The 22,910-nt window shown below is 47.8% G+C and overlaps 1 protein-coding gene across 5 annotated transcripts; it reads right to left on the reverse strand.

Moving 5' to 3' along the window:
- Positions 1 to 7,033: 7,033 nt before the first annotated feature.
- On the reverse strand, positions 7,034 to 21,937 carry PNLIPRP1 (pancreatic lipase related protein 1). 5 transcript variants are annotated; one of them, XM_008514541.2, is made up of 13 exons: positions 21,784 to 21,937; positions 21,604 to 21,652; positions 20,869 to 21,023; positions 20,241 to 20,366; positions 19,122 to 19,256; positions 17,714 to 17,822; positions 15,861 to 15,980; positions 15,644 to 15,763; positions 14,033 to 14,151; positions 13,015 to 13,144; positions 10,968 to 11,076; positions 10,230 to 10,397; positions 7,034 to 7,231 (listed from the first exon to the last, which is right to left on the reverse strand). In XM_008514541.2, the coding sequence occupies exons 2-13, from the start codon at positions 21,650 to 21,652 to the stop codon at positions 7,150 to 7,152; spliced, it is 1,422 nt and encodes a 473-aa protein (XP_008512763.1). In that variant the 5' UTR covers positions 21,784 to 21,937; the 3' UTR covers positions 7,034 to 7,149. The 5 variants fall into 5 exon arrangements, with proteins under 5 accessions (XP_008512763.1, XP_070450478.1, XP_070450560.1 ...); XM_070594168.1 differs by lacking the exon at positions 7,034 to 7,231 and adding an exon at positions 7,899 to 8,020 and having other exon boundaries at positions 21,784 to 21,850; XM_070594377.1 differs by lacking the exon at positions 15,861 to 15,980 and having other exon boundaries at positions 7,113 to 7,231; positions 21,784 to 21,850.
- Positions 21,938 to 22,910: the final 973 nt, after the last annotated feature.

Here is a 22,910-nt window from a genome sequence, read left to right on the forward strand (position 1 = left end):
GAATGAACTTCCCTATCTTGAATGGGATTAAGAAGAGTCAAGGTTTGTGGAACTGGCAAAGTGATGATGAAGCCTGAATGAGGCTGCCTGTGCCTCAATGACCCCGAAGCCTGTGTTGGCCCTGAGGATGTCCAGCGGCTGAGGGAGATCAGGTATAGGGCTCCTAAAGGACCCCACTGAGGAGCCTGGAATGGTAATATTAGGCTGAATGGATCCCTAGACACATGGGGTAGTGGTTGCTCATTGCTTTTGGGAAAACCCAAATTCCTTACCATGGCCTTTAGGGCACAGTGTCACCTGGGCCTTGAGTCTCACTCGCTGAACTCCAGACACACTGGCCATGTGTGGTCTCTTGAAAGTGCCCATCTTGGGGTCTTTGCATATTCTATTTCCTCTTCCTGAAACATATACCCTCACTCTTTCCCTCTCTAGGTTGAAGTTATCCCTCAGGGTTCTGCTTAAATGTCACATCCTCAGAGAAGCCTTCCTCGATGCTCAAAGCCAAACCAGACCTTTCTTTACAGCTATCATCATCTTTATTTTTTCTTTCGTAGAATGCATCCCAATTGGTAATTATATTTCAGTGATTAGTTTAGATCTTGCCTTGATGGCAGGGTCAAGGTCTGCATAATCACTTCTGTGTTTCCTGAGCTTAGCACAGTGCCTGGCAGATACCAGGTGATCAAAAAACATTTGCTGGATGAAGGAATGGGACGTTGGAAGCTAACGATTTGTTGGGTTGGTGAGCTGGATGACGTCCACATCTCTCGTGCCTTCTCCTCCCTGCTCTGTGCCCTGGGGACTGCCTCTATGGACTGCCTCCCTGGGCTACTTGCCCTTGGCCTTCTGGTTGGGTTGAGCCAATGGGAGAGGGTTTTGGATTGTGTTAGTTCTTTGGATTTTAGTTTTGCCACCCATACTAATAGCAGCCAACCTATTCTGTAACTTTATTGTAGTTTTTGCCAAAGGTTTGATAAGGCACTTTCAGATAACCTGTGGGTTCCATCATCCATGCTCTCCTGGTTCCAGCCACAGTTTGTGGGTCCCATCATCCATGCTTTCCTGGTTCCAGCACAGATTCGTCAAGGAATCAGGGAACCCTTCTCGCCTGGGTGGCCAGTGGTATTTCATCTGGTCAACAGCTGGCCCAGAGGGCAGAGCTGGAAAGTGTGGGGAGGCTTCTAGTTTGTTTAGGCAGGAAGCGACTCTTGTTATTGCCAGGTCACCAGGCTCTGTTCTAAATGCCAGGGGCAGGTTATGGTCACCTCTGTTCTCAAGGGACTCACTGAGGCAAATTTGCTCAATATAAGGAAAAATTTTCCAAAGATTAGAATCATTGGAAAATAGAATAGGGCTTTGCTCCTGGGGGGTGAGCCCCCAGCCCCATTTGGATGACATTACAACTTGAACAGAGGTTGACAGAGGTCAACCGTCAGGTAAGGGTTGACTTAGGTGGTCTGCATCTAAGGTCGTTTTCAAATCAGGAATCCTACAAGAAATTCTGGAAACTGCAGCCTAGAGAAAGAACGCCATCTTTCTATTCAAGAAAGAGTCACCTCGAAGGAGCACACCACCCGTACCCCCCTTTGAAATAGCATAAGAAATCACCCAAGAGGTGACAATGCCCAAGGTAATGAGAAAAAAGCTGAACAAACACATCTGGAGAGTACAGTCTCAAGAACAAGTGTGGGGGCCATGGGAGAGAGTTGAATATGAGAAAGGAATAGGTGGTCTTGGTTTAAAAGGTGTCCTGAGAGAAATGACAGAGACCAAATTATAGCTCTTGCATCTGTAAAATGCTCAAGAAATAGAGTGCCTTGTTTAGTCCCATTTACAGCTGAGACAACAGAAGCTCTGAAAAGCTTAGTTTAAGGGTGAGTGGAAGAGCAGGCCGTGATCTCAGAGCCTCCTTCTCTAGTGCTTTCTCCTTCTTTAGGTCTCAGTTTGCTGACCTATAAAGTAGGTGGACTCTTGGCCAATTTGGGAACGTTGTCCCTGCACCAAGCTGCCCTCCTAGGAGGGCTGAGCACCCCTGCTACAGTCACCAGTGGTTGAGGGCAGACCCACTGGTGCAGTACAAAGCCTGCCTGGTCTCTCTGGCAGGGTGACCCAAGGCAGGCCAGTGGGGTCCCACACTGCCTCCCACTTGCCTGCCCATGGCAGGGCCAGCTCGGCTCCCCTCTCCTCTCTCGAGCACCAAGAAGGCCTGAGGTTCTGCCAGCTATCTGCCCTGGGAAGGAAGGGAAGGCCAGCATCTGTGGGAAAAGTCCTTCACTGGCCACATGTTGGCAGGTGACAAGGTTAGGGCTTGGGGCAGCCCTGCCAGCTGGCACAGCAGCTGCCTAGGGGAGAGGGGTGGCTTGGGTCCTCCTCCTGCACCCTGAGACCTGTTGAGACCTGTTTGTTCCTCACCTTCAACACCTGTTTTGTCTGTTTTCCTCTCCATTCGCCCTGCCCTTGCCCCCAAGCGGCTGACCTCTCCTCTCTAGGCCACTGCATCCCCCTCCATGTCAGCCTCCCCGACAGCTTCCTCCCAGCTTTAATCCTGTGGGTGCCTCCTTGATGCCCTCAGGTGTGTGTCTCGCCTGTTTGTTCTCTCATTCACATTCTTTTTTATGTGGCTGCAATGTGCTGGATGCTCTTCCAGCCCTGAAGGTACAACAGTGAAAAGAACGTCCTCCTTTCCTACCCTCATGGCACTGATGGTCGCATGGGGCACAGGCACTGATTGCCTACACAGAAATACATAATTACAGATGATCAAAAGCACTGCGGGGCTGGCCCCGTGGCATAGTGGTTAAGTTTGGCACACTCTGCTTTGGTAGTCTGGGTTTGAGGGTTCGGATCCTGGGTGCAGACCTAAGCCACTTGTTGGCCATGCTCTGGAGTGACCCACATATAAAGTGGAGGAAGATTGGCACAGCTGTTAGCTCAGGGCTAATCTTCCTCAGGAAAAAAAAAAAGCGCATTGAGAAGGGCTTTACCTAAAGAGAATAACTTAGGGTTATTGGGTGGAGAGGGGTCAGGATTTAGGAGGACTCCGAACTCCTAAGCCAGGCGTGCAAGTCTGGCCACTGTTAGGGGTTCAATTTTGTCCCCCCAAAAAGATATGTTGGTATTCTAACCCCCAGGTCCTCAGAATATGATCGTATTTGGAAACAGGGTCTTAACAGAGGTAAAATGAGGTCATTGGAGTGAGTCCTAAACCAGTAAGACTGGTGTCCTTATAAAAAGGGGAAATTTGGACACAGTCACACACACAGGGAGAATGCCATGTGAATATGTAGGAAGAGATCAAGGTGATGCATCTACAAGCCAAGAAATGGCAAAGATTGCCAGCAACCACCAAAAAGAAGAGGCCTGGAACAGATTCTCCCTTACAGCCCTCAGAAGAAACCAACACCTTGGACTTCCAGCCTCCAGAACTGTGAGAGAAAAAAATTCTATTGTTTCAGACACTCAGTCTGCAGTACTTGGTTTCGGCAGCTGGAGCAAACCAATCTGGCCACCGTGTGGCCTCTGCCCAGCTTCATTTCTGCCGCTCCCTCAATGCCTTCCCTCCCTATAACTGCTTAGATAGAAGGACTCACAGTTCTGAAATGAACCTGCTTTTTCACTGTTCTGTGCTTCTGCACCCGTGGTTCCCTCTGCCAAGGATGTCACCTGTGTCTCCAGTCCCCTGAGGTCCCCACCCCCGGAGGCTCATTCCTCCTCCGTCCCTCTCTGCTCTTCCCAGCCACATTTTCTCCTCCATTCCAGGTCCTGCGGCAAACTCTCTGCTCTCTGAGAGCTGTGACGCTGGATATCTCTTCCACGTTTTCAGCCCCAGATCACACTCTGCAAGGCTTCTCAGACCTGAGTAAATACGTGGACGTCATCCTTTCTAAAAATCTCACAACCCCCTGGCACATTCCCATTAACCTCATTTTATTCCACATCAACTCAGGAAACACAACTCTTACTGCAAGTTACCACAACGAAGAGAAAACTTTGTTTCTTTAACTGGTTAAAAAAATGTGTTATCATTAAAATGAAAACACAAAATTAATAAATTCTCAGAGAAGAGTGCGCCTGGCACCCTGGGAGCCGAAGACTCCTGTCTGAGCATCATGGCGAAGCTTCATGGGCTGCGTTGTGAGAGTCCCCTGAGGGCTTTTAAAAAATGCCTGGGCCTGGGATTGTTCTTGAATTGCTCAGGGTGGGGCCTGGGGTTTCCGTTTTCTTTTTTTTAAGCTCCTAGGTGATCTGGTTTGTAGCCAGGATGGAGCACACCTGGCTCTCCTAGAGCATGTCTTGGCTAGTCCCTTGAGTCCTGGATGCCCCGGGGGCAGGGCCAGCCTCATGCATGTTCAGGTGCATATACAGGGCCTGAGTTGGGTGGGCACAAAGCCAACCTTAACAAGCACTGCTGTGGGTTCAGGGACCCAATGCTCCTCGTGCCCTTTGATAGCTTTGGGTCTGGCGCCAGACTGTGGCCACACTCCTTAGGGTACCTTCTGCATCTTACCAGGCTGACTTAGGATAGAGCCATCTGTTCCGTTGTGCTGTTGATTCTCTTGCTAGAGCCTTAAGACAACAATCCCAGGAAGGCAGGGCCAAGATGTTGCCTCCTTTTTACAGATGAGAGAGCTGAGGCCCAGAGAGATGGACACCCCTTGCCCAAGGCCAACTAGCTTGCCTGTTATTCTGACCCCTAACTCAGTGCCTTCTTCACTGTCTCCAACGAGGCTGAATGTCTTACTGAGCTTTATGTTAATAAACTGAGTATGCATAGGGCATATTGTCATTGCTCCAAAGACTATCTGAGCATTCTGAACAATGCACCACCTTTGTTATTCAAAAAACAAAAACAAAGCCCCGTCAAACTGGCTCTGTGCAACCCCAGACATCTAGAAATTTGACCAGGTTTGGCCAGGGTCATACAGACACTACAAGTGTACCCCAGAGTGACCAGAGAGAGCCCCAAACTCCCCATGTCCCCCGGATGGTGTGTTTGGGTCGTGGACCTATGGGGCTGAGCTTCACCTCCCCAGCAGTGTCAGGAACCACATGCTCAATAGCCACCCTGAGAAGGAGCCGAGGTCTGTGGCAGTGATCTTGGAACCTGCTGTCCTCTGGGTTCCCTGGAGTTTTCTCCAGCTGCATTATCTGACAAAAGGACATATGTTTGAGGAAAGGAATGCAGGAGGAGAGAACAGAGGGCTGGCCCTGCTCCAGCTCCAGTCTCCATTGGCTGCCTCCCCTGGCCCTGGAGCATATGGCCACCACTGCACCTGTGGTCAAGACCTGGGTCACACGGTCTTGTGCCTCAGCTGAGGGCTTGTGGTGCCACCACCGGCCTTGGGGAGCCTCCCCAACTGACCTCCTCCCTCCGTGGGTGCACACTTTTCTCAGTTTCCTCCCTGTTTTAAATCATTTTTCCAAGTCAGCAGCCCTATCTGTTAGTCTGGGGAGCACATGAGACAGGCTGTCCTAGACCAGTGAGAAGGGCTTACCCATGGCCACAGTCCTGCCCTCTCCATTGTATCTTGGTTCCACTCACTGCCCTCATATGGTCCTCTCACCTCTTGCCTGGATAGCTGCAGGGGCATCCTCCTCCTGGCTGGCCTCCCAGCCTGCAGTCTCAGCAGGTCATCTTCCTGCAAGCCTGAGCCTAGAACCAACGCCTCTGTGGAGCCTTCCCCATCTTGCTCCTCCCTCCCCTGGGCCACCCTATCCTGGGACATACCTTGATCTTCGTACCTTCAGGCAGCATGGTGGAGTATATTTACCTGTGGGGCTCTCTACTACTGTGCACGCCTCGAAGACTGACTTGAAGTCTCCTCTTTCCTCCCACTCCGGGGCCTGGCGCAGAGCTGGCGTTTGGTAGTGTCTGCAGAATCCACATTCCATTGATTGAGCTCTTTTGCCAACATGGTGCTGCTTGCCCAGAGTGTGGGCTCATGCTGGGCAAAACTGAGACAAAGGGGCCTCAGCCCTGGGCCCCGTTCTCTCCTGCTCAGTACCCCCCTACCCTCGTCATTGCCACTGTCTGTTTATTGAGTGCTCACCCTGTGCCCTTCACTGTGAGGCCCTGATTGCAGTCGCTCCTTAATCCTCACCACAACATCTGCTTTCAAGAACAAACTGGAGTCTACTCATACTCAATCTTGACACTCAATAGTAGCTTGACTTGCTACCAATGGTTAAAAGCAGAAGCTGGGGCACCAAAAATGCCGTGATGGGATATGAGGCCTGGTGACCAAGAAGGGAAACACTCAGGGGAGGCGGTGACCTTTCTGGTCCTACACAGTCCCAGGAGGATAATCATGGGAAAGTCTGGGCCGCCTTGAAGAACACCCTGTCCTTCCAGGTGAAGAATGCCTGTGTAGGTGGGGCCCATGGTGAGGTCTGATTGGCTGAGGGCTTCCCAGCGGCCCCAGCGAAAGGGAGGACAGAAAAATCCCCCTCAGCAGGGGCCTGCATTGGACACTCCTCTCAAAAGCCATCCCTTTGACCCTGCCTCAGTGCCCGGCCCCTGCCCTGGGATGGTGCCTGCTGGCAGGCAAAGAGAGGGCTCTGAGGCAGCCGCAGCCCAGAGCCGGTGGGGGCTAGAAGCCTGTCTGTGCTCCACAAATGTGCCCACCACAGTCTCTGGATGCTGTAGCCCCAGATACCTCATCAAGACCTAGGACCATGCGGTGGTTCCCTCACAACAAAACCTACCACCACCTAGAGGCCAAGTCACAGCCTGGCCTTTCCATGACCCCTCAAGGTGACAGCAGAGTCGGGGAGGAGCCTGGAGGAGTCAGGGCCCCAACCCTCAGTCCTGACAGGACACTGACTCACTCTGTGCTGGAACAGCTAACTGCCCCCTCTGGGCCTCAGTTTCCTCACCTGTAAGATGAGGGGTGGGGCTAAAGGCTCTGCTGAGGCCTCCTGAATGCCCACCCCGTCAGCTGGGGAGAAGACAGTGGGCATGAGGGCCAAGGAAGCCGGGAAAAAGGGGAGAGTGGTCAGAAGTCAAGGGCAGCAAACCCAAACACATGGAAATGCTGAGGACATTTTTAAATGTTCAATTCCCTAAGGTCCCCACAGGGGGCAGCTGACATCAGTGACAGACGCTGTGAGGATTAGATGCAGCAGTGGACTTTATTGTCAGCACAGCCACTATACTGTGCCTGGGGTTTGGCAGGGCAGGAGAGTGAGCAGAACGTCTTCTCTCACGGTATCTTCGCTACAGAAGCTGTACCTGTGGGGAAAAATGAGTGTTTTTTAAGTGTTGGGCATCCTTACACAGGCCGTTTGAATTGTTAGGCAAAGGTCATTGCTGATTTACAATTCAAAGGAATGAGGGAAGCCCTAGGGATGTAGCTTCAGTTACTGGAGCACTGGCTGCCTGGGGCTTCCAGCGTGACAGGTATCTTGGCCCTACGAGGTTGGCCCTTGCTCAGAAGTGGCCCCTGGTCCCTGGGTCCTGCATCCCACAGGACTGTGGGCTCCGCGTGGCAGTGCCTCACTGCTCTCCTTCCCCACAAGGGCGTGCGGGCCCTCCATGAACACAGTGGATTGGTTAATGATGAGCTCACGCTTGGCTCAGCCACGCTGGGGACCTGACTGAACATGACAGCAGCTGCAGCACATTCAGCTCTTGCTGGCTGCTGGCAACAACACTGATTCACTTGTGTGAACTTCATCCTCCCAACATATGTGAGAGGAGGTATTATGAGTCCTACATTACGGGAAGAAACTGAGGCACAGAGGGCTCTCAGTTAATAAATGGTTAATAAAAAGAACCAAAATGCAAACACAGGTCTATCTGATACCATAGGCCACATTTTCTCGGGGGGGGGGGTGTGTAGGGGGGTCACACTTCAAGCCTTCCAGGCCTGGCATCAGGGACCTGGCACTCCCCTTGGGCTCCCGCCTTCCAGCAGTAACATGGTCTGGTTACTTGAGGCTCTGAGCATTGATGTCTTCACTTGTAGAAGAGGTCACGTCTCCATCCCATGACTGCTGAGAATCCCATGTCAATAATACACTATCTCATGATAATAAATGTAAAAAAAAGCTTTACAATTAATAGAAAAACAACGCAGATGTAAGTGGTTATCATTATGGTTCTTCCAAGAAACACAGGCTTCTGGGGCCTCACTGCCTTTGAGCTCTGAAGCTTTGCCCTGTTTCCTCTCTCATCTTCCCCATTTCCTCTTTTGTATTTTGTCCTTCCTCGAGCCCTAACCCTGTCTCCAATCATATTCCCAGTCCTCTGCACCTTGAGCCCTGCCGTCAGCGCCTGCTCTTCCCCTGCCCCTAACTCTAAGCCCTTGCCCCTGCTCGGCCCTTCCCAGTAGAAATCCCTCATCCTGAGGGATGCTTTGGGGCCCCTCCCCTCCATCACTGTCCCCCCGGCCCTCTGCCTTCCTCCTCCAGCCTGGGCACTCTCTTTGGGTCCCTCACAGTCACTTTTTTATTCTGTCATTTGACCTTTCACATGAACCGTAAGTCTAATTTTTCTCAACAGCTAAATTGTAAACTCCTTGAGAGCAGACTGTCTTTGCATCCCCCACTATGTGCCAGGCACACAAGAGGTACTTGATAAAGTCAGAGAGGAAGGACGAAGGTTGGGGAGGGTGGGAGAAATGAAGAGGGGACAGCTACATTTCTCTTTCGATACCATGTCATTAGTGGGAATTCTAGTCAGCAGTCTCCTTAGTAGGACTTGAAATCCCGATGACGTGTCTAAAATAATTTCAAGGGACCTGAGAAGAAGTTGGACCAAAATCTTGATTTTCTTTAGCCTCCCAATAATTATTATTATTTTTTTAAATGTTACTTACTGGCTGTTTTCCTAACAGCAAAATATTTGGATAGTTTGATGAATTCAGCTTTTTTACTCCCCAAGCTAGCTTGTGAGGGTTGATGCTGGTTTTGCTCTTCCTGTATTTTAAAAATCTGATGTCCATCATCTAGCTTCTCTTAAGATAGATTTCCTCTGGGTCAACAGGCAAGGGAAGCTGCACTCAGGCTGCTGGATGGTTCAGATGGCAGCTGATGGAATCAGGGCCTAGAGGGGGCTCAAGTACATTCCGTTCCGTTTCTAGAAAGTACAGGGAGCCATTGCCTTTCCTCAGAAAACCTGGAACGGGGGACACCCTGGCTGATTTGGTCTTATATTTGTTTTTCTTCTTTAAACCTACCTGTGAGCAAGTTGGCCTCATGTTTTTAAGATTCCAATGATACCACCTTCTTCTGACAAGTTTTTAACCACACAGTCCCAGGACCCAGGCCATGGGTCCACTTCCTAACGGGGCCCTGGGGAACTGACATTGGAGGCCTGGTGTCCTCTGATGGGGGCGGGCAGGGGAGGCCTTGGCTTCGCCTCCAGCCTGCACAGGGCTCCTCACCAGCCTCCTCAGTGCTGTGCTCCAGCTGAGAGGACCTTCTTGTTCTGCGGACCACCTGGCTGGGCCAGCTCCTCTGTCCTCCCTGACTCACGGGTTAGGGAGGACTCACGGGGGTCATCCAGCCTGATGAGACGTGGCCGTGAAGTCTACCAGTCAACCCTCCTTGTCTGGGGAAGTGACATTTCCTAGGGCCCAAGTTTAGTGACCACACCAAACCTCCCAAAACTCAAGACCATCAGTGGCTGAGAGCTCAGGATCCCCCTCCTGCAAAGTCATACCAGGAGTGTCCAGCTGGCCAGACTTGGGGTCTGAGCTTTGGGGGACAGTTGCTCTGCCCCTGTCAGGTTACTACCCCCACTTCCTGCCAGCTGCCACAGCGAGGACATCATGGGTCAGGATGAAGATTCCACAAGCATTGCTACCTCAGCTCCCTCTTGTCCTAACTCAAATTGTATATCTTTTGCTAATTGATTTCTTTTTCCTTCTATTACCCTGAAAGTTCTCTGATCTTCCCCTTTGTGAAATGTAGCCACTCTCTAGCACATACTTATGACCTAATACCCTTCAGAAACTATTTCTTGTTTCTCTTTCTTATTTGTCCTCCTCAGTTTCCTTGAAGGCAGGGTCATATCTTCTGTACTCCCCAGATGCTGCTGAGAACACCCACTAGAAATGTTTTATGCTCTCTGTCAGGTTTTTGTTTGCCTGAGCAGAAAGGGCCCCAGATGGGTAGATTTTCTTGGCTTTTCTAGCTGAACCATAACTGACTTTCTGGGGTAAGTTTCCATTATAAACATGAATCTCTACAAGCATCCTTAGGCATAAGCCAGCAAAGATACATACCCTGTCTTCTCCTCTCCCTTCTGCACAGTGATCTTGGCTGCACCCACTCTGGGGAGGGTTGGGTTCACCACGTTGTTATTCCAAAGAAACTTGACTTTCTCAATTGTTCCGACATCGAGTTCTGCGTCAAACTCACTGGAATGGGTGGAGCCTGGTTGGATAATGCCCCTTGACATAGAGAAATAGAAACATTTTCATTCATAGAAACCAGTTCTAATGACCATATAAGCCTATGTCACTCTTTTCTACTCTACATTAATGAGATTATTTTTCCAAATTAATTCTCAAATCAAGGATGAAGAAATGGAAAAGCCAACTATATGGCAACCTCAAACTATTATTTAAATATTGTTTCCTCAAACTCAAGTTAATTTCTCCTCAAAACTTTCTTATAAAAAACTATCTAATTTCTTCATATCATTTTTTATTCTGGAAGAATTATTGTACAGTATCAACTTACCCACTTAGTTTAACACAACAAGCAAGTGTTACTATGCTAATCAGAAAACATGATACCTGGGGTAATATTAGATTTATTTTCTGAAAATTTGATCTATTGAGAAAGAACTAAATGCCTGGATTTATAATACAGAAAAGAAAAAATTGTTGGCAGAAGTCTGAAATTAACTTCAATACATAAAGTAAATAATTTAAAATCCATTGATAAAGAGCATTTTAGCGCGTGGACTTGAAGGCCAAGTGTATCATTGAGATGTGGCGCTAAAAAGGGAAATCCACCTGAAGACATCATACTGGTGAGTGTTTCCCTTATTTCCAAACAAAGCAACTTTGACTTGACCGGTGACCGTTCTTCCAGACAGTGTTATGGAAATCCCGTATCTCCAGCCTGCAAAGGGGATAGAAAAGAGTTCAGTTTATTCATGCACAAAATAGTTGACACAAATCTCAGATTCCTGTCCCTGTCCCTTACACTGAGGGATCAAAGTATAAGGAATTCTACATGTTAATCTACAACTCAAACTAGGCCATAAGGAGAAATATGTTTCCAGCAGAGTGCTCTCCTCGATCTGTACTGTCCAGTAAAGGGGCCACTAACCACCTGGGGCTGCTTAAATTTCAATCCAAATTAAATAGAATTAAAAATTAATTCCTCAGTTTTACTAGCCACATTTCAGGTGCTAAATTGCCACAAGTGGCTAATGGCTTCTGTATTGGACAACACAAAACATTTCCATCACTGCAGAAAGTTCTATTGGACAGCTCTGCTCTAGAATGACAGTATGATGAGTTAAAGCAAAAAGAGAAGGAACAAGGGCTTGTCCCCACATTTGCCAATGTAGCTCGGGAGTGCTATACTGTGACAACCTCGAGGGCAGGGTCTGTGTCTTATCTCTGCATCCTCAGGGCCCTGGGCAGTCTCCAGCACAGAGCAGGGCTCAGCTGTTACCGAGATTTATACCTGGAGTGATGTCTCAGTGCCCACGAGCACACACATAAACAACCACACACTCACATACACATAAACACTCACACAAACATAAATACACATATGCACACGCACAAACATTTACACATATATACACATACACATTCTCACACCCACCCATGTACTCAAATACGTGCATAAACACGCACACACATCCTTTGCATAACTCCACTCATCTTTCACACCCTGAGAGACATTGCCCTCGCCCTTCCTTCTGGTCAGGGCCAGGTTGTCTGTCCCACAATGCCACGGCAGCAACCTGCCAAATCCAGCACACTCCTAGCTACTGTCTCAGCTTCCACCTTCTCTGCTGGATTATAAATTTCACGTGTCAAGTGTCTTGTTCATCCCTGCATCTCCAGTGTCTAGCTAGTCTGTGGTCCATAAATAAATGCTGGTTGAGGAATGAATATATGGGTTTTGAATGTTTAATTTGTTGTTGTTAAAATATGGGCAAGAATTTCACGTGTCACTACATCAGTGGAAGGATTGATTAACTGACGTTTTTTCTTAAAAAATGTATATAGTGATGGAAATGTTCTATATCTTGATTGGAGAGATGGTTCCACGACTGTTCATTTATCAAAACTCATAGAACTATACACTAAAAGAGTCAATTTCGCTGCATACAAATTATACTTCAATAAACCTAACTTAAAAAACTATGTAAGGCATGTATTATATTTATGTATTTATAGGAACATAGTCTCTTTTTTTACAAAAGACTTTTCTGCAACATCTTAGGGAATTATCATAGGGCAGGTTGACACACACTGGCCCAATCAAGCCTTGTCCTTACCCTGCATCCTAGCCATTAAGCACATGTTTGAGAGAACTCACCGCTTCCTGATTCCCACCAACCCAAGAGGCAGCCCAGCATCAGGGTCTCATGGACAAGGCAGGGGAGATGAAGAGACTGGAGTTGGACATCTTACGGAGCCCAGCCCAGCAAAGAGCTAGTACTGAATAAATGTTTGCTGAATGAATAGAAGAGCAGGTGCCTATGATACAGTCTTAACAATGAAAAGAACAATGAACTGTGGAGCAGTAAAAATTCAGGGGAGATGGCCATAGATATGTAAATTGCTATTATTCCATTAGTTTCCATTCTGTTGGCTTCCACTCATTTCATGCCATAGAAATAAAATGGAAGAAGTGCAGACTCTTTCTAAAATCCTCGATTGAGTCTTAAATGGGATAGTTTGGGTGGATGTGTCCTTTCTCTAAAATGACCAAAATGTGCCCATAAATATTTCAGGTTAGAGACAAGCCCTTCATTTATGATAGAAACTAAACTAACTTTCTTTTCCTGGGAGGAAAAGTCAAAGTACAACTTACGGGCAAAACTGTTGGAATCTCCTGTGTTCAGGAAGAATTTCTGCTGCTCCTCGCTTGTTTTGCCGGCGAATTTATCAGCATAGTGGCCCATCTGCGGGCACCCTGCATCTGGACAGGGGAAGCACTTGTTCTAATGAGAAGAGAGAGATCAGGCTGTAAGGTGTGAATTTGTCTTTTTATGATCCATCCACCTGGGGGAGCAATTTTCCTACAGTCTGCCTCCTCATTTGTAACAGGAAAGGGCTTATAAAACAGATAATCTGTAAATTACCTTCAACCAGGACAGGGTTCCAAGCCTGATGCAAGTCACAGTGGAATCACTTGGGGACCTTTAGAAAATACTAACGCCTGGGCCCCAGGGTAGATCAATGATACTTCCCGTGGAGTGATGCGCTGGTGAACGATTAACAGCCAACTCTGGGACCTAAAGCCCTGATTGTTGCGTTTACCAATTTTGGTGGTGCAAATATTCTGACTGTCACTTCAAACATGATGTCACTGAATACGGAGTTAGGAAGAGATGCTCACAGTGGCTCTCATGAGCAGGAGCGGGCAGGCTCTGTACCATTTCCTCCATCTCTCCCCTTGTTGCCAGCTACATAAGGAACAAACTCCCAGCCGGATATATAAAACCCCAGCATCCACCTTTCATTCTCTCGTGTGTATAAATTCTTCTCACACATTCTTCTATTCATGCTCTGCCCTTCTCTTCCTTCTAAATTCTACAATTTACAAGGCAGATTCAAATGTTGCCTCCTACAGGAAGCCTTTCTAGACGAGTGAATTGACCGCTCTTCTCTCTGATTTCCCAGAGTTTTCCTCACCTACGTGACTCATCTAGATTTTTAGCCACCTCCTGCCTAAATTTTTTTTTGTTTCACTCCTCAGGACCGTGAACTCTGAGAGGCAATGCAAAACAAGTAGGGGATGGTCAGAAACTGGTGAGAGGGTACTGCAAATCCCAAACACAGCAGGACAATAGTCCCGCAGTGGGACTCAAGGTGGAAAAATAGCTTACAGATTCAAAGGCCCTGTAGGAATCGCAAGGGTATGCAGCAAACCCGTCAGGACTGAGGATGCTCTCCGAGTAATATTTGTAGCTTCTCAGATGATTGCAAGCCACAAAGTCCCGGGTTCCTGGGGAAAGAAATGAGCAAGTCTGCATAGGTGGTTGGGGGGCTGTGACAACTTCTCTTCTTTTCTCTTTCCAAGTAGGGTGGTTCCAAAGGGGATCCTCTTCTCAGAAATTTAAGATAAATCCAAAATCCAGACACAATAATGACAGTTAATATATAGAGAGTGCTTTCTGTGTGCAGGACAATGTTCTGAGCACTTTGCATGTATTGTCCCTGTAATCCTTATTTTCCCTAGGAGATGGGTACCACACCATCTTTAATTACAGAAAGATGTGCAGATCACAGCCTCAGATTTCAGATTACAGCCACTAAGTGGCAGAGCTGAGAATTAAACCCAAGCCCGTGCCTCTGAGCTCTCTGCCATCCTGTGTCCCAGGCACAGGCTCCAAGACATGACACGATGTGACATGACCTCCCATGCATGACAAAACCAGGGCAAGGACATTTTCATGCTGTGTTTAGGCAAATAAAAAGGAGGGTTGAAGAGCTTTAGGTGGCTTTATATGAGCATCCCTTTTACTCTCATAGTGTCTCCTCCTTCTTACAATTTTCCCTGTCCCCTACAACTCCCGCCAAGAGACAGATGTCACAGCACACCTTCCAGACCTCGCCTGAACTTGCTTGGCCACTACTGATGGAGAGTTTAGGCTACCTCGTCCACGCAAACCCTCATAAGGCTGTAAAAGACAAACACATAAATACTCATCTTTAATATCTACTTCGACGGTGTCCATACTTGCCAAGCCATTTTGATTAAATTCAATAAAAATCTTTGCTCATTAGATTTGATCAGATCACAGAGGGTTTTAACTTGTGTGGTGCCAAATGAGTTTGGATGAAAATTTCACCTGTCCGTTGTCCTCTTGACCTTATTAGATACAGAGTCAGAGCTTTATCTGAAGGATACCCTTTATCCCAGGTGTGCTCCATCAATGATAAAGACTAACCACCTCGAATAGCACAGTCTGCATTCTAACCTTCCTTACCTGTGATTGCTTCTCATTCCCGACCCAGCATGGAGGAGTGGTGACTCTCACTGTGCCAATGGCTTTGCCATGAAATGACTGGGAACATTCTCACTTTGTCTACATCCATAGACAAAACAAAACTAAACTAAACTAAAACCAGTTACGTAAGCTTGACCATATCGCTGACACCCAAGGGAGAATTGGCAGAAAAATTCTCTTAGAGTCAGGCTATTTACTTCTAGAGTATTTCCTTTCTTTGTTAGGTACCAATTGATCGTTGGAGTTATAGCTCTAAGTAACACTTCTGTAATTCTTTGTTGCTTGTACACTTACAACAATGTTTTGAGAAAGTACAAAATCAGTAGAGCTGGGATACAACAAATGATATGTTATATTTTTCAGAAATAGGGTCTACAAGGGGCATGTATGTTCATAAAGAGCAGCGTGTTTTCATTGTTAAGATTCACCGTGGGAAGGTGCTGCTCGCCCCAGGGAAGTGAGGCCCCTGCTCTGCTCTGGCTTTACCTGCCCAGATGCCATCTAGGTCCACGATCTGCGACAGGGCATTCTTCTCGCATCCTGGCATCTCCTCTCCTCCATTTGGGAAGAAGTCCAGGTGACCCATCTGCTGCTTCGTTCCAAAACCTAAATGTTTGAAAGCACAGTGAGCTTTTTCTAATTCGGGGCTTTCCTGGTGAAAACCCAATCAACGTGCTCACAGCTGGAGCATGATGCGGCTCACCCAGGAATGGGATCAGAGGAGCTGCATCCGTGTGAATCACATCAACAAAGACAGCATCAGAGGGATCGAGTCGAACCTCCTCAGGAGTACCCTGGAAACTTGCTTCTACAGGATCCAACCCTAAAAGAGATGGCCAGTGCTGCAGATAATAGGCCTGGCTGTGGGTGCCAGCAGGACAGAAGTGTACAGCTGCCCAGGCTGTGCATTGCCCAACTCAAGGAACACTATACCCTGGTGTTATGCCGTTCCATGGCTCTGGGTATTGAATATGGGGACATAGAGTCTCAACGTTGCTCATTACAAGAGGGCTCCAGTGGCATGGATAGAAAAGGGCAGAGGAGCAAAGAAATTTAGATTTTATTTGAGCAAGGATTTTTTTTTCCACATCAGATTATCCTTTGTATATTTTTCTTCTTCAATATTCTCTTTCTCTTTCCAAGTTTGAAGAAAAAAGGGGCCAAATAGTATGGTATCATAATTAAGAACACAGATGCTGGGGCCAGCCTGGTGGCATAGTGGTTAAGTTTGCATGCTCTACTTTGGTGGCCTGAGGTTCATGTGTTCACATCCCGGGCACGGACCTACACACCACTCATCATGCCATGCTGTGGTGGCATCCCATAAACAAAATAGAGGAATATTGGCAAGGATGTTAGCTCAGGGCCAATCTTCCTCACCAAAAAAAAAGAAAGAAAGAAAGAAAGAAAGAAAGAAAGAAAGAAAAGAAACACCTTTCTCTGCTTTAAAAAAAAAGAGAACACAGATGTTGGGACTAGGCTGCCTAGCTCCAAATGCCTACTCAGCAAGTTGCATGACCTTGGGCAAGTCACTTGACCTTTTTGTGTCTCGGTTTTACCATTTATAAAATGGGAGTAATAATATGGTTATAATAAGATAAAATGAGATAATATATGTAGCATTTAGCACCGTGCCTGGCACATGCCATAGGCATATAAGTAAAATATTAGCTAATATTGTTTCCTCCTGACTATATTTCCTTCTTGCAGGTCTCCTGGATTTGTCAATAGTTTTTTGAAGGTCTGATCACAACACTGAAAAGGCATGAGCATAACTGTGTGTTGAAAATAAAAGGGAGAGTTCTTGTCAGGGTAGAGACTGGCTTGAGTCCAATGACGGCAGACCTGGGTTTGAATCAAGTTCCATCACTGATGAGTCGTGTCACCTTGGGCAAGGTATTGCTTTCCTGAGCCTGTTCCTTCAGTTCTGAGGATTAAATGAGAAAATGTGAAGCACCGTGCACAATATTCGGAATCAGTAGGCACTTAATCTATGCTTACTGTAATAATTAAATTAGCATTGTTGTGATTATATTATATGGATATATTTCGTTGCTGTTGTTGTAATTTAAAGGCTTTGCTTGGCCTAAAAGGATACTTTTTGGTGTGATGGTGGCTGGGTTTCTTCCCCCAGCAGGGGCAATGGAAGCATAATTTTCATGTTCTACTCTGCCCTTGATTTCAGAAGGAAGGGGGAAAGGAATGGCAATATGGATCCTTCTTAATTATGTTTGCACACCTGCCTCACTCTGCATTTTCCTGGGTGTCCAGTCCTGCTGAGCAGCCCACGCCACCAGCAAGCTGGGATCTAGAGCGGAGGGATGGGATGGAGGAGGAAGAAGCGAAGGGAAGCAAAGGAGAATGAAGCCAGCACCTCCCCCGCCACAAAAACGGGCTTCTTGGTGGCTTCCTAAAATGTTCTGTGCAGGTTCCAACCAGCTCTGCCACAGCCAAGGGGACCGTCTCCTTCGGGCCAGCTCTGAGCTGGGCTGCAGCCTTGTACCACCTTGTGGGGTTACTGGGAACGAAAGCTGGTGCCCCGCCTCTCCGCCTTACCTGTAATCCTGCCCAGGCCTGGAGTCCTGCTCCCTGCCTCTCCAGCCACGTGGGCTCCCAGGCTGTGGCCGATGAGGTGGACTTGGGAAGGCGAGTAGCTGTAGTTGGCCTGGAGAGGGGAGATTGTGTTTTCAGGACATTTTCGTGCTGTGGTTTTTGTAACATGCAAACCTAGTGTTGTTACTCCTTTGCTGAAAACCTTCTCTGGCTCTCACTGTCCTTAGGATCAAGCCCAAACTCATTAAGAGAATCTCAGAGCTTTCTTAACACCTATTTTTTCTAGACTCTTCTCTAGCCAAACTCTTTGTGGAACTGTCAGCCCCTCATATACATCGTATTCTCTCACCTCTGGGCCTGATTTGAACTTCTCTTCTTGTTGTCCATACCCTAACCACTTGCCCAGCTCACGTCTACACAGCCTAGCCATCAGCCCTACGCCCGCCCCATGTGGATCAGCTGCCCTTCATGTGCTCCCATAAAGCGCTGGTCTCCCCACGCCATCAGAACCCTGATCACACTCTGCTGTCTTCGCAAGTCTTCACTGGAAGCTCCTCCAAGGCCTGGGACCTCATCCATCCTCTTGACCTCCTGCACAGTTCCTGACACTGCCTGCTGTATTCATCCCAAATATCGGATGGACAAGTAAAGGACATAGAGCTGTGAAGTGTTCACCCATGTGTCCTCATTTATTGGTCTCTAGTGCCTCTCGTATAAAGACCATGGTTTTGATTTCTGCACGAATGCAGAAGTAGTTAGAACCAATCGGTTCTTTTGTAGACCCTTTAACATAAGACAAAAATAGCGGGGGCTTTATCTGGAATAGAAAATAGTCGTGAAAAATTAGTGACTTAACTGAAAGAATTGGTGACTTTAAGAATTAGTTAAAATGAAACCGGGGCAGGAAAAAACAGCTGAATCGATTGTGGCAAAAGAAATTCCCCAATTGCACAATTGTCCTGTTGCCAATTGCACAATTACCAATTGCACATACTGCCTTTGCTTCCACTTGGCTGTCCAGGCGATGCCGTGTTTTGCCCCAAACAGAGACCGCCTGATGCAGTTGAGGGGCCTTGGAGCTAGATGGTCTCGGGCCCAAAAGACGACTCTTGTATTCAGCTGCTCTATCATTTTTTGGGCAAACTAGTTAACCTTCCTGGGCCCCAGTTTTCTTATCTGCCAGTTGAAGATGGTAATAAAATCATCTTACTCCCAAGTGTTAGTTATTGTTGTTTTTCCTTTCACTGGTGTGTTGCTACTAAGGTGAATTTCAGAGTTTTAGAAGTAGGACTCGGAGAAATATCAATTCTTTCTATTTCTTCTCTACATAGATAACGCCCAGCTGCATCTTTACCCAGCGGAGACCAGTGGGCACTGTTTGCCTCCTCGGCAGCCCAGCCGGCCGACTCACCGAGAGCATGCCAAGCATCTGGGCCACCTGGGCGCCCACCACGCGCACGTTGTTGGCGGCCTGCGTGTAGGTGGTCTGGGAGCCTTTCTTCCAGTCCACGCAGATGCAGTTCACCTCCTCCACCTTGAACATGTTCTGAGGTTGGAGAGACACCACGGGGTGATCACGAGGGCACGGGAAACCACATCCAACCAGAGCTCAGAAATCGTCGCCAACACTTACTACTGGCCCTTCTTCTGTTTTTCTCTAGCTAGGGCTCCCAGATAAACTAGACTTTGTTAGGAATCTTGTTGTCCATTAGGAGTTATCCCTCAGGGTGAATGCTATGAGAAAGGCAAACGGATTCCCTCTCTAGCTTGTAGATTAGTTAAAAGCTGGCCACTGTCTGGTTTTCTTCCACCAGATTCAAAAAGGTTGATTAGGCTGGTGGAAGCAATCGCATCATTAGAAAAGCCCTATTTTGAAAAGAAAAGGTCTCAAGAGCAATCTCTGGTGGCCAAGGTCTAAATGACCTTGTAGGTTTGACCACTAGGGGTCCTTTCAGCCTCTTGGCAATGCCACTGATTACTGGGCTGGCCTTCACCCCAGTCCCTGGGCATTTACTAAATTTTAAGGTGGGAGAGAAGTGTCACTCTTTTTTTTTTTTTTTGCTGAGTAAGATTCACCCTAAGCTAACATCTGCTGCCAGTCTTCTGTTTTCTTTTTTCATGAGAGCCGCCACCACAGCATGGCCACTGACAGGCAAGTGGTGTAGGTCTGTTCCTGGAAAACAAACCAAAGCCACCAAAGTGGCACACATCTAACTTAACCACTAGGCCACCTGGGCTGGCCCTGTCACTATTTTTACAATCGGGATAGCATAGTATTTCATGGGGGAAATACACACTGCAGGCATTTGAAAAGTAACACTTCCCTGATTTAAAAGAGATAGAAGAATTCTGAAAGGAAAACTTCTTCCTGGATGCCAAAGGAGCTGACGTATCCTTAGAAGTTCTACCAGGGAAGACATATAACCAGCTTGAGTTGAAAATGGAGCATTTAAAATCCACTTAGCAACTTTCACATATATGATATTAACATGTGTGATACACACAGAGATGGACTGGAACCTGCCCCTACCTTGCACATATCCAGCAGCCAGCTCTCATCTCCCTTGTCTATGAAGCCATGGATGATGAACCGAGTCTTCTTGTCTGCTTGAAAATTTGATGCCTCAACCGTTGATGGATCAGAGGGAAGGAGACTCTGTGACAAATGCGGAGCGGTTGCATGTTTTTGCAGCCCCGCCAGTCAGGCCTGTCTCTCCCTTCCCCACCTCCGCCTGTCTCAATGCCATGACCTCTCACAGCTTAGCATAAAAGCCACCTCTTCCAGGAAGCCCACCCTGACCTCCCTTTCCCTGCCCCATCTCCCTAAGTTAGGAATCACTACCTCCACTGGGGCTGGAGTGTGGCTTGCAGTCTTACGTTCCATAGGGTACTTTTAGATGGTACGTTCTTTGCTGCAGACCAGAATTACAAAGCCAGCTAGAGGTTCTGGCAAATGTGAACCATTCATTCATTCAAGACAGTGTTTTACTGAAAACCTATTCTGTCCAGGTGTGGCTAGGCCTGGGGGGCAGCTGAAGGGATGGCGTGGGGCAGAGCGTGGTGGAGAAGGAGGGTACAGAGATAAGGAACTCCTGGTCTGCAGGGTGGGCACAGTCCCTCACCTGGTTTTAATGACATGAACACGACAGAGGTCTCACCTGAAAGGTGTCTGGGTTCTCATTGGTGTAGAGCAGGAAGCGGGTGCCAATCCTCTCAGGGCTCCAGGGCAGAACATTCAGGGGCCTGATCGCAGTGCCAGCCCAGGGCTCAGAGTCAGAAAAGCACCCAACATGATCATAGCAAATCTCCTTTCCTAGAGAGAAAGGACGATTCTGCTGGAGAATTAGCTCCTGAGGCTGGGGTCTGGGACCTCACTGCTGCTCAGGCCTGGTCACTCCCCTGCCTGAGGACAGTCTGATGACCATGCAGACACCCTGCCTCTGCCCCACCCACTCTCTTCTTGTCACCAGTGCCCACCTTCTGATCTGGGACCCGTCCCATTGAATCCCACAGAGACGCCGATGGTGCCTTAGAACCACCCTTAAAATTTCTGTGTCTCATCCCCAGCTCTTTAGATACATTTATTTGACTAATGTGATACCCGGCACTGATAAGCCTATGTGTTAATCCAGGCAGGCGTTTAGTGCTTTCACTGGGAGAGTCAGGCCTAAATCTCCCTGGGCATGAAGGCAGGCTGTTGGGGAGATGCTCTGAAGCGGGTCCCCCTCAAACCACCTCCTCTCCCAGGCAGAGTGTCAGTCCCCCCCACCTCTCTCTGGAACCTCAGGGTTGTCTGGAACTGCAGAAGCCCCGCCATGGCCAAGGCTGTCTCTGGCCAGTGCTGAGATGTTGGGTTTAAGCCCTTCCCAAGGGGCGGGCGTGATGTTTCTTACCTTTGGCTGCTCCCAGCAGGAAAAGCACGATTGTCCAGATGTTCCCCATCTGCAATAAATTCAGACATTCTCATCCTCACTACGCGTTACCAGAGCAATGAGCCAAGACTCTCAGGAATCCAAGGCTGCTCCCCTCGCCTCTCCTTCACAGCTGGTGGGAGGAGGGCAAAGGCAACTTACCCGGTCAGATGTTCCAGGCGTCCCCTCCCTCTGAATCAAGTGTCCAGGCCATTGTTATATACTCAAGCCTTATCATTTGGACGCTGCTTCAGGGAAACAGCAGGTGATAATAGGACATGCTGTGTGCACTTAACGTTTTAATCTACACAAATACACAAAACAAGGTTGGCAATGGTGGTCTAAGCCTCCCACAAGTCTGGGAAGATGAAAGAAGGCTTGATTCAAAGAGGATGAAGAGTCTCTAACTTTGTATCCGTGTAGCTGTGCAGGGAAATGTGAGCCGAGTGGGCCCCACTTTCCAATTTTCTGTTTCATCACCAAGTAGTTGACCAGTCCCGATAAGGAGACGGCAGCGAACTCTAATAATGGAGGAGAGAATTTTTCACTTAGAATAGATGGAAATGCCCTCCAAATAGCTGAAAGTAATGGGAAACGTCTGATTAAGAACACCTCCCTCTGTCTCTGTCTCTGTCTCTGTCTCTGTCTCTGTCTCTGGCAGTCTAGTAGCACCCAAGCACACAAGCTTTGGAGACAGAGTCAATGGCCCTCACAGTAGCCTCTGACCACAATCGCCCATTGACTCCCTGTTCCGGTTATCTTTGTATGTAATGAACCAACCCAAAACATAATGGTTTTTGAAAAAGCAATTATTATATTATCTCACTATAATTTTGCATAGCTGGGTTCAGGAGTCCCTAAAAGCCCACGTCACTAGACCACATCACATCTGTCGAATTTCCCCAGGCCCTCTGAAGCTTGCACACCTGTCCTATAATTTATGAGGCTGTCATGAATTACCCACAGACCCGCACATCTGTGAGCAGCTTGGCCAGTTCACACAACACGCAGATAAGCCCTCGTGTATCCAACTCCCGAGTTAAATATGCCTCAGTGTCAAAGTCCACACTCCTGAATAGCCAAACACTGGGGGACAAGCGTAGGGGCTCTCCTAGTAAGAAGAGGGAAAGGACTTCCCCTGGAGTAATAAAGAACAGCCGCCAGCCGTTACTGAGGCTTTCTATGTGCCATCCGTTTCCAGCACTTTGCACATATTACCTAATTTAAGTCTTACAACAACCCCATGAGGTAGGTACCATTATTTGCCTCCATTTACAGAAGTGGAAACT

This window comes from Equus przewalskii, chromosome 1 (assembly GCF_037783145.1).
Source record: "Equus przewalskii isolate Varuska chromosome 1, EquPr2, whole genome shotgun sequence".
NCBI classification, from domain to species: Eukaryota; Metazoa; Chordata; class Mammalia; order Perissodactyla; family Equidae; genus Equus; species Equus przewalskii.